The 22,750-nt window shown below is 40.2% G+C and overlaps 1 protein-coding gene across 4 annotated transcripts; it reads left to right on the forward strand.

Annotated features, from left to right (window-relative positions):
- The first annotated feature begins 608 nt into the window (after positions 1-608).
- si:ch211-159i8.4 (matrix-remodeling-associated protein 5) lies at positions 609-22,232 on the forward strand. Of its 4 annotated transcripts, none has more exons than XM_011480471.4 (17): positions 609-822; positions 6,413-6,532; positions 7,713-7,849; positions 11,191-11,320; positions 11,654-11,892; positions 11,992-12,143; positions 12,414-15,521; positions 15,631-15,872; positions 16,854-17,106; positions 17,216-17,413; positions 17,610-18,128; positions 18,236-18,407; positions 18,537-18,803; positions 18,927-19,053; positions 19,427-19,507; positions 19,725-20,871; positions 21,096-22,232. In XM_011480471.4, exons 2-17 carry the CDS (start codon positions 6,452-6,454, stop codon positions 21,647-21,649), a joined length of 7,407 nt encoding a protein of 2,468 aa, XP_011478773.1. In that variant the 5' UTR covers positions 609-822; positions 6,413-6,451; the 3' UTR covers positions 21,650-22,232. The 4 variants fall into 4 exon arrangements, 3 of the variants coding, with proteins under 3 accessions (XP_011478773.1, XP_011478772.1, XP_078810482.1); XM_011480470.4 differs by having other exon boundaries at positions 670-822; positions 7,710-7,849; XR_013658657.1 differs by lacking the exon at positions 21,096-22,232 and having other exon boundaries at positions 670-822; positions 7,710-7,849; positions 18,927-19,063; positions 19,725-19,773.
- Positions 22,233-22,750: the final 518 nt, after the last annotated feature.

Here is a 22,750-nt window from a genome sequence, read left to right on the forward strand (position 1 = left end):
CCGACCCGCCAGAGCCTGACTGCTGGCCCGACTCCATGCCCGCCACCACGCCAAGCGCTCCTCAACACATGGACAGCCAAGGTGAGAACCAAGCTTGTGACCTTCTTATTGGGGGGGGTTGACCGCTCTACCTCTGGACCACAGCCACATCAAAAAGCTAACCGTAAATATATGTTCCCATTGTTTCAACAGCGAACGTACCGGATGGATTTTTAGTTGTAGAAGGGTCAGCCCACCCCGACTGATTCCTAACAGATTTGATCACGCGGATCAAACGACTGGCTGTCAGGTTTTTTAAAGCCCCCCCCCCATCCTTAGATGGATTCTCATTATGTGAATGAATCTGCAGTTATTAACCACCAGAAACTAAAGAGAGGAAGTGAGTGGGAGGCTTGGAAAGGTGAAAGCATGTAAAGAGAAAAACAGGCGGAGAGAAGAGAAAAAAAAAAGTCCAACAGAAAGAAACGGTGAAGGAAGCTGAGGATCTTTCCACCAACGGAGAGTGAGAGGAGAGGAGGAGATGAATGGAGGAGTGAATCAGAAGCATTCCTCACTCCACAGTTAGCAGAGCTGCGCTAGAAAAGGCAAAAGCAGTTAATCTGAAATCCAGATGCCTGAGGGACCCGCAGAGGGTCAAAACAATCCTCAGACATTCGGCGGCGCTCCTCAGTGGCTGAACAGACCTCCGCCGGACCCACATCAGCTGGAAGTCCTTTCAGCCCCTGCTTCTCTTGTAAAACGTTCAAACCTGCCGTCAGAACTGAAAGACTCTGTTTTCAATGACAGTTTTCTGCTGAAACATCTGCTGTAAGGAATTTCCAGGTGAGTCTTCAAACAAGAAAACTTTTAAAATGTTCTCATATGCAATTTTTTTTTCCTTTCTTTGACTGTTAAGAACGTTTTAATGTGCATTTTTAGCAATTTTCTTGAGATCTAATGTCGTTTTATTAAAAAAAATGGTTTTTATTTTGAAATGTAAGTTTTTTTTTTTATGATTATCAGAGATTTATACATTTATATCACACCTGACTTTTTTACCTACAGTTTTTCTGCAAACACAACTTTGTTTTACTGCAGGAAAACTGGTTTTTGAAATATTATTAATATTTTTACTTAGTTTTTTGCCAATAAACCTGTATCTTTTTGAAGAGAATCACAAGTTTTACATCAATATAAGGTCAAACTGAGTCCAATGGAGATATACTGATCAGATTTTTTGGGCGGCGTTCTCTCAATCACGCAGTGAGCCCTTCAGACAAACTGGCGCTTGGCATAAATACATCACCGAGCGTTTATTAGACTCACTGCTCCCCTTTAATGAGGAGAGAGGGCCAGCTGTCAGAGATGATAAAAGAAAACACGGTTTTACACAACGCCTATAAAGTCTATAAGGACTTTCAGATTAACTCGAAAGATCATTTCCAACCGCAGCAAGTGGCGATAATCAAAAGCAACACCTAAAAGGAATCTGACCTTTGAGAAAATCCTGACCTTTTCACCAAAAGAGGGAGAAGGGAATATTTTTATGACATGAAAAGAAGGAAAAGTAGAATTCGTAGATCCCAGATCCATCAAATGTTAGTGAAACCATCATAAAGGAGGTTTCTGCTTTTGAAATGAAGATGACTCTGATGAGAAAGAAGCTGAAGGTTGTGAATGAGGCCGAATGAGCTGCACATGGATTCACGGAGCTGCATGGAAAACATGTGGGACTCATAATGTGCTGCTCTCATGACATGTGTTATCTTGAAAAGAGCAGCAGAGACTTGGCTGACTGTCAGCGTGATGCTTTGGACATTAGGATGAGCTGGCGTCACTCCAACTGCCTCAAAGACATCCTCCAGGTTTCCACAAAGGCGTTTGAGCAGGAGTGGATCACTGCAGGCGGCAGACGCATGAAAAACTGCAGGGAAAAAAGTGTTTTTGTAGATTTAAGCAAAAGCCACTCCATGCAAATGAGCTTTATTCAGAGAAGTCTGTCAGGTTAAACAGACAAATCCTTCCCGACTTGATTTCTTCAAGATTCATCTTCTGGAAATGTTTCTTTGTGAGTTCCCTTTTCTTTTCCAAAAGAAAATTCAGAAGTTTAACTTTTAACTGGGATGGGTTTTTGCAAAACCTGAGGCAGATACAGATACGACACCTTTACTGGCCTGTTAAATAAGAGGGGCGGAGCCACAAGATTGGGATATATCTGTCCAACCTTTTGAACCTATCAGGGTCTCCTCCCAGGTGTCAGTGGTATTTTATTAGGTCCACTAAAAGTCCTTTGTATGTGTTAGTTGGCTGTGATAGTTTGCGTCCTTCAGTAAGAGTGACAGCTCACTCAACACATTAAAGACCCGCCCTGATGAAAATAGTGCTTTAGGTGTTTTTAACATGTTCTTGTGGCATTTTTGTCATGATGGAGGACATCTATAAAGAAAATGAAGCCCTTCTGAGTATTTCTTTATTCAAATCATGATGGATCAGGAGCAGGCGACAAAATCCCATTTGAAAAAGATAGAAAATATGCTGGGCGAGCTACAAGCTCCCTGCTCTGCTCCATTCTGATGCATCCATTTGTAGACGATTAGATCCATGTGCATCTTTGTTTTTCCTCGTCTGAGCTGGAATCTGGATCTAAACTGTACGGCTGGAGAGCTCTGATACTGCTGACCATTTCTGTTGCACCTCTAATGTTAGGTTAGGGTTGTGAGGGGCTGTAAGCTAGCAGGAGAACGTGTAAACCTCGAGCTTTGGTAATGGAGATGAGAAGAGAAGCAATTCAGAGGTGAATTTCTAATGACCTCCTGCTGCTCTGCAGAAACTGTCCTAGACAATGACTCAGGTTTTTAATTTTTTGGCTAATCGTCATTACAAGTCTTTGACCGTTTAAACAACAAATGAAAATCAGCTGATTCTGATCTGGAGAAACGCGGTTTTGGATATCGGCTTGATGTGCAACACATTACCAACATAAAGGGTTAATAAGTGACGTAAAACTGCAGGTTTACCTTGATTGCATACGCACAACCATCCCTCTCTAATCATCTTTTGATCTATTGGCAAAGCGTTCCCAGTGGTCTTTTAATGATGATTATGCCGTTTTTTTAAGACAAAATCCCCAAACCTGTGTTTTGCGCTAGGACATAGTTCCTGCAGAGCGGCAGTAGTTTACCAGAAATCCACCTCTGACTTGAGGACTGTTGGCGTTGAGTAAGCCTTCCCTCATTAACCTACGTCTCTGCTACAACCTTTTTAATCTACTCATAATTCACAACGATTCGAAATAAGAAATACCCAGGAAGAAAAAAAATGCTACAAGAACATGTTAAAAACATCAAAAACATCACTGTCGTGGTAGTGGATCTTTCCCTTCTTCAAAATGTTGCATATCAGAGTGAAGCTGCTTTTCCCGCTGTTGGAGTTACGTTAATTATGTAAATGGTCGAAGAGTTGCTGTTGTCAAAAGAGCTTTAGCTCTGGTGGTAAAAAGGTTACACGTTTGTGTAGATCAAATTGGAAGAACTTTGATCCACCTCAAAATAAGAGTTTTGATCCATTTGCAAGTGCATCTTGGTGCGTTTCACAGCAGTGTGAAGACAAACAGACTTAACGGGAAAAAATAAAAACACCCCACAGCACACGATGGAAGAGGCTCAGGGTCTGGGAGGTCTTCTCTGGCAAAACGTTTCAAGGAAAAAGATTTAAAGTCCAGATGCTGTGACTATACTTCAAGACATTTAAGGTCATTGTACATGGAAATACAACATTAAGCAAGAAGTTGTAAATGCATAATGTCCCTGTGCTTTACCCTCTCTCACGAGTGCATTTTGACAGCAAACCAAACTAAACTAAGGCGGATCCTATCTGCATTTCCTGTCCTTTTGGACTGAGTCTGCAGGTCTGTTGTGTGAAGAGTAAAAACCAGAGTGGAAGGGTATCAGTGATCATAAAAAGAGATTAAATGTGGGATGTTCCGACATCCTGATCACATTGTGAGCCTTTCTCACATAAACCTACAGCTGTTGGGTGAATTAGCCTCTTTGTGGGGGTGAAAAACAGACGGACGTGGAAACCAGAAACCCAAAACGGGCCTCCAAAGACTACAAACAGACGTGTTTTTCTGTTCAACTCTCGACTCAGCCTCCTGACGTCCTTATAGAAGAGATGGAGCAGGCGTGTGCGCGACTGTTTGTGTGACGGCGCTACATGTTGTGCAGCCTCGTAATTGCCAAACCACCTGGCGGTGTAGCAAACTGCAGCTGTGGGGGTCCGCCGCTGAACCACAGCAAGCAGAGGTGGAGGTGGATGCATTCATCCAAAGCACAGACAGATAAGGAGTTGACTGTCGACATCTACACATGTATTCTCAACTTTGGAGATCATGTTGGATAACAGAGGATTTGCAGAATTATATCGGGCCAACGGCAAATATTCTGCCGTCATCCCAGTGAGTCAGATGGATTTTCAAAGCTCTTTCTTCCTCTGACCTTCTAATACCATTATTGTTTATGTTTTCCCTCCATTTTTCTCATTATCTACTCGCCGGTTCAAGCTTGGGGAGAGGATTATGTATGGAATGTGTTTTGCATCAAATTATGATAATTTTCCTTTTCATCCGGTCCTGTTGATGCTTAAATGACATTTTAATAAGTCTAGAATCAGCAGAAGGAAATCTGTGCTTCAAACATTTACCAGGAACTTTCAGGAGTCATGAGATCAAAGGATGAATATTTATTTTTGGTTTAATTTGATCTAAAATGACATGATTTATGCAAATATTTGATTTAGTTGCATTTATTTTTGTATCGTTTTTAATGAAAAACCACCTGGATTGTGCAGATTTAAACGTTTTATTTACTTTGGACCCATTTTTAAAAAAATTACTTGGAGGCTTTGCGGTCTTTTCTGCAGGTCTCTTTAGCTCATTTATTAACTACTGTTTGCTTTTGCTGATCATTTCAGTCTTTCAGAACCTTTTCTTTGGGTCTGGATCACATTTGAGTCCCTCCTGTCCATGAGCAGCACATAACTGCGAAGCTTCCAGGAAAACCCCCAGACTTACAAAGTCCAACATCAATCACTGGTTGATGTCTTGTTTTTGCTGCCATAGTTGAATCCTTTAATCATTGGAGTTTTATCTCCAACTTTAAGTGAGCATGTGAACTCGTGGCAATGTTGGTTTAAAAGAAGGAAAAAGCTATGAACAGAGATTATGAGAGCTGTACTTAAAAACAAAAAAGCTGAAGAACTTTGATCCTTTTATGTCTCAAAAACCACTTGAACGGATCTATTTCTGTCTGTTTTTAATCGAGATTTTATGGACTTTTCCTTTCCTGCCAACCCTTTAACAACAAAAATGTTGTCAGTGACAGCAAAATAACTGGAGCTCTTAAGACTACCATGACTTTGACTGTTTACTCGATGAATCCAATGGATTATTATTTAACCACATCAAGGTTCACCTGCAACTAAGAGTCTTTTATTTTAAAGGGACCAAAGTTAGCCTGGTTTCCACCAAAGCCTCGTTGGAGAGGTGGCCTCACATTTTCTTCTTTAATTAATACTCAGGTGTTCAGAAAAAGATGCTCAGGTACAGATCTTCACAGACCTTTACAGACCTTTATGGATCATTACGAATCTTCACAGATCTTTACGGATTTCGTGGATCTTCTCAGATCTTTATGGATCCTCACAGATCTTTACGGATTCTCATGGATCTTCACAGATCTTTACAGATTGTTATGGATTTTCATGTTGCTTTGCAGATCTTCACAGATCTTTATGGATCCTCACAGATCTTTACGGATCTTCACAGATCTTTATGGATTCTCATGGATCTTCACAGATCTTTACAGAGCTTTACAGATTGTTATGGATCTTCATGTTGCTTTGCAGTTTTTCACAGATCTTTATGGATCTCCACAAATCTTAACGGATCCTTACAGATCTTCATGGATCTCCACAAATCTTAACGGATCCTTACAGATCTTCATGGATCTTCATGAATCTATACAGATCTTCATGGATTTTTACAAATCTTCACAGATCTTCCCGGATCTTCATAAATCTTACAGAACTTCAGAGATCTTTACGGATCTCTAAAGGTCTTCACGGATCTTTACAGACACTCACAGATCTTTACGGGTCTCCATGGATCTTCACAGATCTTTACACATCTTCACGGATCTATATGAAAATACCCAAGAAACGTCACCTCACGAGGAAATTCAGCTTTTTGTGATTTCATTTTCTTTCTAACAAGTCAGACCCCTTTTTTTCTGGCAAACTCTTCCAAAAATCAGAACATCTGTTTGAGATACAAATCTTTGCATTTTTGTGTACTTTGCAAAGTGTTGCACAAACTGTTCTTGTTATATCTGACCTCATCTGTGGCTCCTCATCACAGTGTCGCCGTTTCCCTCAGGTACGTTGATGGCGTGAGCGACCTGACAGTCATCCAGTCATGGTGCTGTGCACCAGAAAGGTCTGCAGCCTGGCTGCAGCATGGTTTTCTCTGCTCTTCTCATCACTGCTGCTGCAGAAGGTAAATCTTTATCACAGAACTTCCTGTTTTATCATCCCGGAGGTAAAGTTACCGAGGGACTGAAACCACACAGTGTCTGATCAATGCCTATTTAATGTTTTGATCCAGAGGCTCTAAAGAAAATTTCAGCTACTGATCTTATTGCATGTGGTCAGAGAAACACAAAAGAAAACCACTGTTACAACGAAAAGTAAGATGGTAGTACTGCCTCCTTTCTGACCGCAAATGCTGCATGTGATACATGTGATACATACAGTACAGACCATAAGTCTGGACACAGACTTATGGTCTGGTATGTCCAGACTTTTGGTCTGTACTGTGATTCCCTGTAGGAAGTCTACGCTCTGATTGTGTAACTTTCTCATTTCCAATACTGAGACTTCGTGCATTTATCACCTGAACAGAACTAACAGAACAGAACAGAACTAAAAATCCACACGACACCCCTGCACCTCTCCTGTTTCACCCCACTTACCCTCAAAAGTGTTGTACACTACAACCTGCCGCCTGTAGAAAAAGTATGCATGAACATTTTTGCGCTGCGGGCTCAGCCAGCGGCCTACGACCTTGATATTTCATGCGGACCACCTGCGTGTCGCAGACGTGGTCGTTTGTGAGTTTTTTTTTTTGTGAGTTTGTGAGTTTTCACTCGTATTCCCCCATAAGGGAAGTTGTGACTAAGGCTCAACAAGCCACACAGTTTCGTGGTAATTCATCTAACTGAATGTTAGTGTTTCTTTAAAAAAGTATCAATTAAAATGAAATATTATATACATATTTTATCCAATTAATTTGTTACAGAAGTAAAGTTTAAGGAATCGAGTAATTGCCTTGCGACAGACTGGCGACTTGTCCAGAGTGAACCCCGCCTTCACCCAACAGTAACCAGGTTAGGCTCTGGGAACCCCGTAACCCCGTAAGGGATAAAACGGGTTCAAAAAATGGTTGATGGGGATAAGTCAAACGCAGAGTTAGATGTGGCCCTGGCTCAAATCCCGGCTGGATCCTTTCTGTGTTTGCACTTTCTCCTAGCGTATGTGTGGGTTTTCTCCCCAGCACTCCCGCTTCCCCCCCACAGTCCAAAACTATGCTTCTCAGGGGATGAAGTTTCCATTCTCTCTGTGTGCAAATGTGAGTGTTTTACTGATGGAGTCAAACCTGCGTCTTTGGGATCCAGCAGATATCTCCTGTATGCGGGGTCCCGTCCTGCCCCCGGAGCTGCAGCTGCCCCGCCGTCAAAGAGGTCCACTGCACTTTCAGACACCTCACTGCTGTGCCAAAAACCTTTCCCAAAGACACGGAAAGGCTCAACTTTGGGTGAGGCTCCACTCCCAATGAGTTTTTTAAAAAAAAACAACAACAACATCTAACTGCTCTCTAAAGGGATTGATCTCTTGATCGGCTGACAAATCATCAGAGGCGACTCACAGAAATTCTTTTCTCATGAGATGGAATCAGAAAAACAACAGACACAATCCAACAATACAAAAGCAGAGGTCTGAATGAGCTGTGACTGATAGCATTTGTTTAAAACCCAGATGATTAACTCTCAGCAGCAGCAGCGAGTTGTCTCCATGTGCATTTAATTTCAGATAAGAAAGATATTTAGCAGAGCTACACCGCTGACAGAAGAGAGACCATCTGCATTTTCGGTCAAAAGAGGCGCTCTGCAGTTTCTGTACGGGAAATACGAAGGGATGACATCACAGAAAGAAATCACAGCACATAGTGAAGCCACCAATAATCAAGGGTCAGGAGTCATTTCTGCACACGAGGACTTGGTACAAAACTAAACAAACGGCACACCTCTGTCGTATCGTCACTACATGTCTAATCTGCTAAACAGAAGTCTGTAAAAGTTCCTTTAAATCATGTAAACCATATATTTAGGCTGCAAAATCAACTCTGAGGATCATTCATAAGAAATGGAGATCCTTAAAAACCTCAATACTTTCAGCAAAAATAATCAGTTTCCTTAATCCTTCTAACATTTTAGGAGGATCTGCATCTTAGTGGACAACAAATAAAAAAAAAGAGAAATATTGAATTTATCCCATAATTAAAACATGATGTGAAATGGTCACAGGTTAAATTATATATATTGTTGTAAAAGGTTTTGCTGCTTGTCATGGATGAACATTCATATCAGGTTTGGCAGATCAATTCTTGCAGTTACTTCACCTGGCCACTGGGTGGTGCAGGCTGGGATGTGTTTTGGAAAACTCAGGTGTGCAGGTGTGGGGAATCTAGTGGGGAAAGCCACATTTATAGGTTTGTGTGTGTTGGTGTGTAATCAGGATGTGAAACTTTTGAATTCCTGTTTGAGCTCATTTCTTAACCAAATCCCTTCTTTGTTTTTTTAAGTAATTAAACAAAACTGATAAATGGATTTTCAACCCAAGTTGGAGAGAACTTTAAATTCTCTTAGTGGTGCAGGCAAAGAATAATTTACCACCACATATTCTTCTCATGAAAAACATTAAACAAATCCATGATATAAATGAAAATAATGATTTTTTTCTTTAGGATTTATTTGTGGGGAAGTTAGTCTGAGCCTTTAGCACCAAAACAAAACTTTTGAATGTTGAAGTTTCCTTTTTTATTGCACAGCTTACATTTGAAGTTACTTACATTCAGGCTCCAGCTTTGGTCAGCAGACTGAGTTCAGAACAGAACAAGTTTAACATAACATGAAAGTCAGGAAAAAGGTTTTCTATCAAGTTTTTTTTTGATAGATCCAAAATAAAGGCATCTGTTTCTTCCGTCAAATAATTTTATTTTGGAAATGTGATGTTAAGATGCACCAGCATCTTAGCAGCTATTTACTTGTCTGCATAGATTATTTGAGCTCATATTCTGTCAAAAACTCTCTTCAGGAACAGCTGCAGCTGGATGTTTTGGTTTTTTAGATGTCTTGCTGTGCCTTAAATTTGTTTTCCGGGGTTTTTCTTTTAAAGAAAAAACCTTAAAATGGCCAGAAGCTGGTTTGGATTTTCTCAGGGTTGCAGCTCACCTTGAAGAATCGGCACAGAGAGTTACAGTTGAGAGGGATAAGCCTGACATCTGGCCCTGAACGGTGACAGCAGGGCTGAAGGTTGAGCGCTTTGAGATGAATAATGGAAAACAGCTTTTCCATTTTATTTTATTTCTATGCTCTGCACCTTTTGAAGCTGAAAGCAGAGTTGCCTCTACCCCAAAAGTGCAAAAAATATAAGTAAACTAGTGGGTAAGGATAAAAGTTTCCGTTTTTTAATTAAACTTAATTGATGCTCAAATACACGATTGAATGAGCCTTGCAAAGTGAAAACTGGATTGAAAAATGTGAAGAACATAATCAACCAGGTATTAAAGGCTGGCTCAATGACTGGTGGATCAAAGGAGAGCTGCAGATCATTTTTGTTAACAAAGTTGAGGTTTCCCTGTGTTTTTCAGCTCAGTCCCCTGTGTGGACACCTAAAAAAAACGTGTTCATTCATGGATCTGAAAGCACTCTGTGATCTATGTGATTTCAAAATTTTCACAGACGGTAGTAGAAAAGTCAAAAGTGCCGTATGTTTTGAATTGTGAAGGGATTACTGCTCCCTGGGAACCTGCACAAATCTGTGCAGCAGCTCAGAGTCTGAGTACAGGAGGCTGCACTCTGTCAGTCGGTCTGCCAAACACGGACAGCGAAAGTGAGTTTCAGCTGCTTTTTTGTGAATAAACTTTCCAAACCCAGTCAGTTCCAGCTATGCACACATATAGAAAAAGGTTTCACCTTAAACCAGTTTTTTCACCTTCCCTTTGAGGGTCAAAGGTTGCCTATGGGATCTTACAATCCATGAAAACTTTGTTTTCTTTTCATTTTCAGGATCATATTTCTTATAAAGGAAAGAATTTTGTTTTTACAAACTAAAACTTGACTTTGAACTGCACGCACACAAGCTAGTCCAACCTAACCCCAACTAAATCTAGCTCCTCCAGAATCCGACCAGAGCTAAAACTTTCAGTAAATCTCAGTAAAATACAGCAAAATTAAGTTTGCTATTGCAAGAGGACGTGAAAGTTTGGTTTTTCTCCACAGGATTTAAAAGAACATAAAGGCCCACTCCGATTATCTTTTGATCTGTTTGAAAAGCGTTCCCAGTGGTCTTTTAATTATGATTATGCTGTCTTTAGTCAAAAACTAGGAAACCCGTGTTGTTTATTTAAGACATAGTTTCTGCAGAGCGGCAGGAGTTGATTAAAAATGTACCTCTGAGTTGTGGGCGGGATTGATGACCCTCCCCACAGCTGCTGAGAGCTCTTTGTTTACATGGTCTCCTGACACGCTCAAGCTAACATTACCGGTGCGACAAAAATGGTGGGCAATATTGTAGCTATTAGTTTGATTCGGATTCCAGCTCAGACGAGGAAAACAAAGGATTCTCAACAATTTGAACAAAGAAATACTCAGAAATGTAATTTAAAGCTTAATTTTCGTTATATGTGTCCTCCCTCTTGACACAAAAAGCCACAAGAACATGTTAAAAACACCAAAAAACAATTTTCATCAGAGTGAGTCTTTAAACTAAGTGCAAAAATATAAAACCAGAAACATGTCTGACCCCCATCCATGTCTGCTGGTGTTCTAATAAACTCTTTCATCTCCTCTTCTGTTTGCTGTCCTTGCTTTACAGCTACAACAGCCTGACAGAGGTGAAGGGGTCAGAGTTTAGACCCCTAAGGCAACTGGAAATGCTCATGTTACATGGAAACGACATTATCTCGGTTCATCCTGGGGCTTTCTACAGCCTGAGGTCCCTGCAGGTATCGTTTTTGTGTCTTCAATAGCTAAATTTGCATTTTTTTAACCAGTTTGTGTGTATATCAAACAGTTCTGCTCAACCTTTACCCAAGGAGAAAATATGTTTTTGTTCTTGTGGCTGGCTAATGTTAGCACCTCCTGTTTATGCACAGAGTTTTCTCCTACAGTAAATCCTGTCAAACACATTCATGTCAATGATTTGCTGTACTGACTGCATGCAGAGTCCGTGTTGCCAAAAAGAGTCAGGGTTAGCATTTTTAGCACACAACTCTAGACTTTGTGTAACTTTACATCATAAAGTGACATAAATGTAAGCCAAACCTTTGTTTTTCCAGATTCTGAAGCTGAGCTACAACAAGCTAACATTGGTAAACGCGGCCATGTTGGAGGGTCTGGTCAGTTTAGTCCGTCTACATCTGGACCACAACCTAATAGACTTCATTGAGCCGTATTCTTTTAATGGGCTGACTTCACTGAAGCTCCTGCAGTTGGAGGGAAACCTTCTCAAAGAGATCCACCCTCATACCTTCATAACTGTGTCAGTATTGGGAAACTTTTGGACTTCTGGGCTCAAGTAAGAAAACAAAAAAGCTTTGAATTTCCGCTGACTAACACATAAAACCTGTATTTGTGTCTAGCAAATAAACCAGATAACATGCCATTATTGTCTTAGACACTTGCACCTTTCAGACAACTTGCTGGAGCAACTCCCTACTGCAGCACTGAAGACGGCTCAAAGGCTGGAGCTCCTTACTCTACATGGAAATCCATGGACCTGTGACTGTCAGCTTCAATGGCTCATTGAATGGAGTGAAGCACATGAAGGTAAAATTCTAAGGTTTCAAATTTTTGTTAGTTAGCTGCATGCATTTTATCATCAAAACCCCTTGTTAAGAAAAACCAAGCAAGCAAACAACATGCAGAACATTTCTGAAAACACTTGTATATTAATATTAAAGGTTGTGTACAAACTCTTGTGCTGTTACTTTGCATTTCACATATTTTTACAAAAACTAACAGATCATATTGTTGTGGTTTAGGGTACTGTTTATTCATTCCAACATCTGTTTTTTCTTTTTTTAAACTATCTTCTAGGAGTAATAAAGTGTAAGAAAGAACGGGGCTCAAGTGAAACATGCCCTCGTTGCTCCTACCCTCAACATCTGAATGGTAGCCAGCTGCTAGGATTAACTGCAGGCAAGCTTACCTGTGAACGGCCACTTCTACAATCCCCATTAAAACAATGGGACAATCCTGTGTGGGCGGAGTCAGAAGCAGAGCCTGACCTGCCATACATACAGGACTTTGAAAAACCTCTGGGCCTCCTAACCATCGTTCTCTCTGACAGCCATGGGAACAGTGCCCATGTGGCGTGTGATGTGCGCCACCCAGGGGACAGCGCGTCCATGACGTGGAGTGTGAATTCACGGACACCCGGGGAACTATCTGTGAACGTATCACTAGTGACTGTTCTTGAGTGCCAGATCGATCGAGAAAAGTTACAAAACCTCTGGCAGTTGGTAGCATATTACTATGAAAGCCCTGCAATCTTGGAGAGAGGTCATCTAAGAGGAAACACAAGTGGCGTTACATATCAGTATGTCCAAGTGGTGAACGAGAATTCTCCGTATTTCACAGAGTTGAAAGGGTATTTGGTGGCAGAGCCCGCATGGCTCCTTCAACCAAGAGTTATATTGAAGCTAAACAGGCAGCAGACAACAACAAAGAAGCTTGTAATGGATTTCACCACTTTAATTACAAAAGAAATCAGCAGCAACAGGGCACAAGAAAATGGGGACAACTTTGCTACATCCTGGGCGTTACTTCGAAGAGGGACTACTGGGCGAATTCAGACAGCTCTGGAGGGGTCAAAGGTTCATTTGGAGTGTAGTGTTATAACTTCTGACCCGCAAGTGAGAGTGGAGTGGATACTTCCAGATCTGTCCACTTTAGAGGATTCAAATGACAAAATAGAATTTTCAGAAGGAGGGAAACTTGTCATTCTAAATGCCTCCATGTCTGACTCAGGTGTTTACCACTGCATCATCAGAACCAAGTCTGGTGTAGACCTTTTGCCACTAAGACTTACCATCAAAGAGCGTTCTCTCAGTCCCACAGCCTTAAATGGTCAGAAAATTACAATTAAGAGGGGGGGCTTTTTCTCTCTTCCTTGTGAAGTGACCTCAGTACTCCCCACTCAAACTATTTGGTACCTGCCTAAAAACCAAGTGCTGCTTCCCACACAAAGGACAAGAAGACTAGAAGTGACAGAAAATGGGACGTTGGTTGGAAGGAAGCTTATGCAAGAGGATGCTGGCGAATACAGCTGTGTGGCCTCTAATCTATACGGAGTTGACATGTTGTCTCATGTAGTAGAAGTCACAGAGGTAAAGCGTTTTGATGAATCCAAAGTACAGCCGGAGGGCCAACAAACAATCCCCACACTTGGTGTGGAGGACGGAGAGGGTTCAGGGGGAGATTATCAGGAAATCATACGTCCGTTTGCTACAGAGCTTCCTGAGAAAGTGGGAACACCACTAAATAGACCTAACAGGTTATTTAAAAAGACACTGATGAAAAACTCAAGAAGGAAACCTAATAAATCTATTAAGGAATTAGATCCAAATCGTTGGGCAGAGATACTAGCCAAAGCTCACTCGAATGCAAGTGCTCCTCTTCCCACAGAGCAGTCTGTAGAAGATCCCAGTACTATAATTGTCCACAAAATTGAAACCACAACTGCTGTTGCAACCACAGGCGCTGAAAAGGCTAACTCCCTCCATGATATTACTACCCCTCTTGATGCAGAGTCAAAAATGTTTTCTTTTGTCCCAAAAATTGATGCTAAAATGCATTCAAACAAACAGAATCTTCATAAAAGTCTTGAAATGTCAGAGAATCAAGTTCATCATTCTAGTCTTCCTGGAAGCACACCATCACCCCAACTGTCAACTGAAGGGACCATTGAAAAAGTAAGAGCTATCACACATCCCCCTTTTATGAGAACTACACAGCTTGGTGTGAGGCCAGGTATCCGACACCCAAACGGGAGAAGACCCCCTTTTAGACGAGGAAGACCCCCAATGAGAAGAATCCATCCACACATCAAACCTTTCTACCATCCATTTAAAAACTCCCAAACCACTCTTCGCCCAGTACCAACCACAATTTCAACTACAACAACCACCACCACAACAACCCCTGTTACCACAACAACAACAACCACCACCACTACAACAACAACCCCTACTCCTACAACAACAACCCTAGTTCCAACTACAGCGGACTACAATAGACATTTATCTGCTGAGTATAACATAGATGAGGACAACTATTATGATGACTATGATTATAAGAATACTGTAACCTTGAATAAAAATGAAGATCTAAACAGTGGAACTACTTACAATCCCATTGGCAATTATTTCACTCCATCTCTATCCTTTTCTGAAACGGATCCCAATGTAAGTAAAATAAATGTACCAACTCCAAAAACATTTGCAATTCCAAAGCTTGATAATTCACACTTGGGGAAAGCTGACCACCTTGTAAATTTAAGGACAACTGGTATAAAGAGCACAGGAATGAAGGAAAAAACTGAAGCAAATGATAGACATAACAAAAAGCCACATGTAGATGATAAAAATAAGAACCGTATGACAGAAACAAAGGAGCAAGAGAAACACAGATCTGCTGATATCATTGGGGAAGATGAAGAAAACTTGAGAAAAAAGTTAGTTACTCAGAGCTACAATGTGCAAAATAACATTAGGTTAACTACCCGGAATAGACCAAACAGACCTCTGCCTGAACAAAGTATACCGAAACATACAAGAACATCATCTGTAAAGAGTTTTTCAACAAACACCCAAGAAGAACATGCATTCACACAGGGCAAAGATAAAATGGTGAACAAGCCAACCAAGGTCCCTGAAACCCGCAGTCCTTCCATTGTGGAGCCACTCCATCCCTGGCTTCTCCAGACCAACCAGGGTAATGGAAAAACTAGCGGTTCTAGAATTATGAACACAAACCAAAACAGAAATACAGGAGTTCAAACTGAGGTGAAACATAGCAAAGGTTCCCATCATCCCAAAGTGTATCCCACTTCCCACTGGTCTTCACACCACCACCATCCTCATCACTCTTACCCCTTAAACCCTTCCTGGCCAAGCCAACGGTTGTTTCCTCACTTGAGACAAGGTAAATATAGTCTGGTAAATATCTCTCAAACAGGTTTTTTAGTTATAACAACCAATGGATGTCATTAATATAAAGTAATGCTAAGATCATTTGGATTTTTTTTCCAAAGGTTCTGGATCACACGTTGCAGCTACCTATCATCCCTGGCCTTTCCCCCACCCCTGGGTTCACAGCTCTTTTGTGACCAACCGTCCTGAGATCACAGCTGAAACAATAAAACCTACTCCAACTATGGCCACAATGGAAAACTCCAGGACTATACCATCTAAACTCCATCATTACAATTTAGATTTCAGCAGCCAAACAAGAGATAAATTGCTCATGTCAAGACTGAGGAACAGATACAGACAGGTACATGAAGGGTGTGCGTGACAAGTGACTTATTTTGATTGATTCTGCTTTTTCAAAATTTGTGTTGGAATATGTAGCTGGATTTTTCTAGTTACATATTATATATACATATACATATATGTGTCATTGATTTACAAACTTTTTATAACATAACTTCAATTTGACCTTTCATTGGTTCGTTTTAAGCAAATGTATTTCAAAAAAGATTATAGATTTTTTTATAAATACTGTAAACCTTAACTCTAGAGGAAATACATTTGATAATGGGTTAAAATTAAAAGTCAGGATTGGAACAAAATTAGAATTGAAATGATCAACACAGTTTATAGTTATTTATCTATATGCAGGCCTAATTATAACTTTAGCATGTGCCTGAGAATCTAGTACTTTAGAAGTAGATTGTTTTGGTTTTGTTGATAAAGCTCTGTCCTTGTGTCTGTCTCTTACAAATCTAATAGACTTAAAATATGTCGAATTTGAAGACATGGGTATCACTTTAGACTCATGGTTGGTTCTTTGACCCCTTAAGTATCTGTAGCTTCCTGTACCAAATGTGTGCAAGCAATGTGTCTTTATTATTAGCATAAAGCAATCAATTTAAAACACAGAATGACTATATGGGCTTGAGCCCATGAGCAACCTAATCCAACTGGGAGACTTTGGGATTGTTGGCATTGTAATACTTGAACATTTTTTAATCACATTTATGGGTTCCTACCGTGTAGTTAAAATAATTACAACCTAACATGTCTATGAAGGTACTCTCAAAGAGAGTCTCTCTGTTCTAATGAAAACCTAAGGATAATGAGAAAGTTTTAATGTTAATACTGCTTTAACCTTATTTTTAACTCTTTCTGAATTGACATATAGACCTAGTTGATTACAGCCTTTGAACATTTTTTAAAAAGGTGGATTTTTTTACAATAGAATATAAACTGAATCATTTGAATGAATATATTTTTAATTATTTGTATTTTTCAGGTGCAGCTCAATCACACAAGCCAGCTAGGAAGGGCAGTGACATATAAACCCATCAAGAACAATCCTTCACCCTCAAAACCCAACTTTCCAACTTTACAAAGGCACTACATGCCAAAACAACTATTTCCTACTCCATCTTACTCTTACCCCTTGCAAGTCCCAAACCCTGGTAAAACATCATCATCATTGGTCATCGGGTTTCTCCCCACATCTGTTTCTTACCACTTCACCGCATCACACTCTGTCTATGAAGGTGAGTGGGCTATTGGAGACTTATAACCAGACATGAAGAGCAAATCAAAGGTCTATTAAACAGAATATTTAAGAAAAAAGTTCTCTAATTTACTCTATTATTTTAATAGGAAGACAACACAGCTTCCGACAACCCACCGCTGCACCTCTTTTCCCATGGTTACGAGTAGCTGGGGGAGGTGGGGTGAAACCCCACATCAACACTGTAACTACAAGTATGTCTGTGCTGGCAGAGACTGACGTGTTCCTTCCCTGCAAAGCCACTGGAAATCCAGAACCCAATATTGCATGGACCAAAGTATCCACAGGTAAGGTCCAGAGAAGTGAACAGGTAAGTACAGAAGAATCTGTTTGGAAATGGGTAATCCATATTTTGCCTTAGTACATTGATCATATTATTGGTTCCGTTGCAGCATGTTTTAAAATGTGAAGTACAAAAGATATTAAATGTTGTAGTGGATGTCTTGTGGAGTGTTTCTATTTTCCTCTCTTTTATGTCATCAGGTGCCACTATATCATCAAACACCAGACATGGCCCTCGCTTTGAAGTCTTCAAAAATGGAACTTTTCTCATTAGAAACATTCAACTTCAGGATCGAGGACAGTACCTCTGCATGGCCCAGAACAGGCTGGGATCAGACCAGATGGCCATCACCTTATCTGTTCAGATTGAGTCCCCAAAGATTCAAAGACCCAAGTCCACAGAAATAGTAGTCTATTTAGGAAAAGGTGCGACTCTACACTGCCTTGCTTCTGGAAAACCGGCAGCCCAAATTTCCTGGATTCTCCCAGACAGAACATTTGTTCAAGAAGTTGGGACAGTTCACTCAGTTTTTTCTGCAATATCCCTTCTCCAAAATGGGACCCTACAAATACATTCTACCAACTTCACCAGCAAAGGGGACTATAAATGTATTGCAAGCAATGCAGCAGGTGCTGATACCATCACTTATCACCTCCATGTTGCAGCGCTGCCTCCAAGCATAAGTGAAGTACCAACAGACAGTCTTATTGTTCAGCCAGGTACAAAGAAGAACTATTGTTTTATTGTCTTTAATAGGACAGTGCAGTCTATGGCTCTATTTGTGTAAATGTTACTTATCTAAACTTGTGAAATCCCATTTATCCAGGCAGGAATGTGTATGTTCACTGTTCTGTGAAGGGCGAACCAGCACCTACTTTAAAATGGATTCTTCCAGAAGGCATCCATGTTAAGCCATTGCAGTTTCTTGGAAGCAGGTTATACATCTTCCCCAATGGAACGCTGTTTGTGAAGAATGTTTCTCCCTCTGATAGTGGAAGGTACAAATTACATTCTTCTGATAGATTGTAACATAATTTTGTTTGTGCAATGTTGCATTCAACAGTCAGCTTCCTGCCATACATGGTTTCTATAGTAAAGCGTTACCACGCTTTTATCGTTCTACTTAGGTACGAGTGTTTGGCGACAAATGCAGTAGGGATTGCCAAAAGAACAGTCCAGCTAGAAGTGGAAGCACATTCCTTTCTCTTTCCCCATCAGCCTCTCCCTCCACTTTCAATCCCTTTTACTCCCAACCATGCCACTCCATCTCGTCAACATGTGGTCTCAGCTATGTATGGTTCTACTGTCTACCTCCACTGTCCAGAATCCACTGGATCATCAAGAGGAACAGTTTGGCAGCTTCCATCTAAGGCCATCTTTGAACACCAGTACAGGTAACTCATATATCTACAAAAAGTTACTTTATACCACTAATAAAATTATATATGTTAAAAGGAACATGGCCTTAAAGTTTTCTGATTTAACCTTGTTCACATTTCCCACCTTTCTGTGTCCAGCCCAGAGAGACCAATTAAAGCTTTCCGTAATGGGACTCTAAGGATTCTTCAGCTAACAGAGCTGGATGGAGGGAAGTATTTGTGTATTTTTCAGCGGCCCAATGGTGAAGACATGGAGCTCTTCCAGGTATGAACAGGTCAGATGCTGGTTTGATCTTTGATCTCAGTGTCAAATTGGTCACCTTGTGAAATGAAACCAAAAAGTAATTCTTAAGCATTCCTTTAGTTTTCTGTGATGATTTCACCAATGTTATTTCTGCATTTATTTTCAAAGGGTCTTCCTCAAAACATCCAACCTAATTGTTGTCCTTAGTTCAGGAAATGTATGCGATAAAAGAACTACTCTCACTAACTCGTAAAGAACATGCTTACTAGCACCACAAACTCAACCTGCCAAAGAAATATAGATAATATATAAATATAAATATTTTTTTCTTAAAAGATGCTCCTATAACCTATTGCAGATGTCGTTTCATGTTTTTTTGTTTATTTTTTAACAGTTAGACGTGCTGATGACTCCTCCTAGAATTGAACATCTAAAGACTTCAAAGGCTGAGGTTACCTATGGAGAAAATTTTCAGGTATTCATTTGTTTGTGCAAAACTAAATGTTAAAGTGTTAAAAGCTAAATGCCCCATAGGAAATATCAATGGATATTTTTTAAATGGATAATTTTCACGACAGATAAATGAACCAACAGTCAGGATTTCTTCAGGAGGGTTTTGTTTCTCCAGGTTATGAACCTGTAGCTTAGTTGTTAGAGGAAACAACTTCAGGACAGTGTTTCTCGCCCTATAGGTGGACTGTGTTGCAACTGGTCTTCCAGACCCAGACGTTTCCTGGAGTCTTCCAGATGGAACTATGATCAACAACGCTCTTCAGTCAGATGATAGCGGTCTGCGTAATCGCCGCTATGTCATGTTCGAGAATGGAACTCTGCTGCTCCAGCACATCAACAAAAAGGACGAGGGTGACTACACATGCTATGCTAAGAACAAACTGGGCAAGGATGAAAGAAAACTGAGTGTCAGAGTGGCACCAAAATCTCCACAAATTGGATTAAAGTCACAATCCAAGGTGACGGTAAAACTGGGTGAATCAACAAAGCTAGAGTGTAAAGCAACTGGTGAACCCTTGCCGAAAATAATTTGGATCTCACCACAAAAGGATGTAATACCACTGTCAACAGAAAAATTTGAGATCATGGATGATGGGATCTTAATCATCAAGAAAGTATCTCTGGCAGATGAAGGAAAATATGCATGTGTAGCACGCAACTCTGTTGGTGGTGACATTAAATACACCACGGTTGAAGTTGAACACCAGAAACCCTTCATCAATGGAATGAAAGGAGAGAGTTCAACAAAACTTTTGGGAGTCTCCTATCAAACAGCTCTTATGGACTGCAGGGTAGAAGGAAAACCTGAGCCCAAAATCTGGTGGATTACTCCTTATGGGCTCTCGCTAACAACACCCTACCTCGGAGGCCGTTTCCAGGTTCACCAAAATGGAAGCCTAGAGCTCAGAGGGGTAAGAAAGACAGACGAAGGTAGATATACTTGTCTAGCTAAAAACCATCTTGGTGAAACATCGCTGTCAGTTGAGCTACAAGTAGCATCCTTAGCGGAAAAGCCTAGCTTTGCTGTTCCCAACATTGAAATCTTACCGATAAAGCAAGATGGTTCTGGAATATCCCTCAAGTGTCCTGCTCGTGGGAAACCAAACCCAGAACTTTCATGGCTGCTTCCCAATGGGACAATGTTAACACCTGGTCTACGACTCAAACGCTTTATCCATCATCTCTTGAATGGAACTTTACAAATCTTCAATCCCGCTGCAAATGATAAGGGGGTGTACCGATGCATAGCAAGAAATATAGCTGGACAAGCAGAGAAACGCTATGCCTTGGAAGCTGGCAGAAAGCCGGTAATCAGAGGATATACAGGTATGTATTTACATTCAAATGTAAACAAAAGAAAGCTTAAGTTTAGTCTTACATGGCTATCAACTGTTTGTCTGTGAGAAAAAGATCTTCATTTTATTTCAACAAATACTTTTGAAGCATAGTTGTCTCCACTATGTCTGTCTCACTATGTCTGTACTGTATGTATCATTATTAGTTGAATTTGTCATCTTTGCATTGAGTTTAATTACTGATGTCTTCCACAGGTGGGATGAGAATTACTTTTGGCCTTAATCTCAACCTGCCATGTACAGTGGATGGGTGGCCTCAAGCATCAATCACGTGGACTCTACCTAATGGTGCGGTTTTGGACAAACCTCAGACCATTGGGCGAATATCTTTCTTCAACAATGGGACGCTCCAAATCAAGCAGGTTGCCACTTTTGATAAAGGAACATATATTTGTAAAGCCACCAATGCATATGGATCAACGGCACTGTCTTACCCAGTCACAGTGATGGTTTTCCCTCCACGGATCACGACCACAATGCCACCTCTTACCAAAATTAACCAAGGAACACCAGTGATTTTACAGTGTGTGGCAAATGGAATGCCCAAGCCGGATATTTCCTGGACATTACCTGGACGCACCACTCTGCTTCCACAAAACCGGTACACTGTGAGGGGAGGAATTCATATAACACAGGAAGGTTACCTGGTCATCCAAAATCCAGTGCTCACAAACTCTGGTATTTATAAATGTAATGCCAAAAATGCTCTTGGGACAGATTTTAAATCCACATATCTACAAGTTGTTTGAGTGACACTTTACAAACACAAGAAGACTATGATTGTACGACAAAATAAAGACTGCAGGTTGATTTTTTAACTAACTTGTTTGTCACTTCCTTTCAGATGCAATGCATTGCATATCAGGGGTTGTATCTATACTTTATTGTTATGTACTTTCCATAGATATCTGTTAAATAGCTGTGATGTTATTAGTCAAGGCCTCACACCTACGTAGCCAGTTTAAGGAAGTATAATGATGTGTTTCACTATGCTCCGTCCCATTATTTTTGAGGGTTAACATCATTTAGTCTCTACTGCAGCTACTCACTACACTGAGCAGTAGTCATGAAAACAAAGTTAACTAGTCTGATGTTGAAATTGTTTGTCACTTCCAAATGAAGCACCAAACTACAGTTCTTTAATAGGTCATCCAGTCGATGTAGCTGTTCTCCACTTTTAATATAAAAAGCTAATTTCTGTTTGTAAAACTTGGACTTGTTTATTTTTTCCATTTGATTTTCTTTCAAATAGCCACAATTTTAGTTTGTCACAAAAGTATTTTTCTTCAGGTAAAATCATTTTTTGGTCTCTGAATAAAATATAATACATTTCTTTTGTCTGTTATCTTCGCTTTTGCAGAAGTGTAATTTATTGTTTTTGCTGTCAAGATGTTGATGGGTTTTCTTTTTGCCTTAAAACAAATTTTACATTCCACTAAGCATCATCCATTAGGCCTGTCAAGTAAGCTTTGATGTTATTGGTTGTGTTTTTTTCTCATAGGATATATTTAGAAGTATGTGTTCTTTGTCCCAAAGAAAGGAAAGTAAAAGCAACAATGGTACAGTTTTGAGAAATCACAACTAATTTAGGTGGCATACAATCTGTAAGTGAATAAAACAAAGAGAAGTTTATTATTTTAAATCAGTTGCTTTCTTATTTATAAATACAATAATACAATAGGATTATTCATTATCAATGAGATGGTCTTTGCTGACTTGCATTTCCACAGCACATTTTATATTTGTCCAAGCTATAAAGCTTTTTTTTACACTTTTCTAATTATGTGACTAAAGTAGTTACTCATCGATGAATTTACAGACTGGCTGTTTTTTCAGCAGAATCCTGGCCA

Source organism: Oryzias latipes, chromosome 10 (genome assembly GCF_053564925.1).
Source record: "Oryzias latipes strain Hd-rR chromosome 10, Olatipes_Hd-rR_3.1".
NCBI lineage: Eukaryota > Metazoa > Chordata > Actinopteri > Beloniformes > Adrianichthyidae > Oryzias > Oryzias latipes.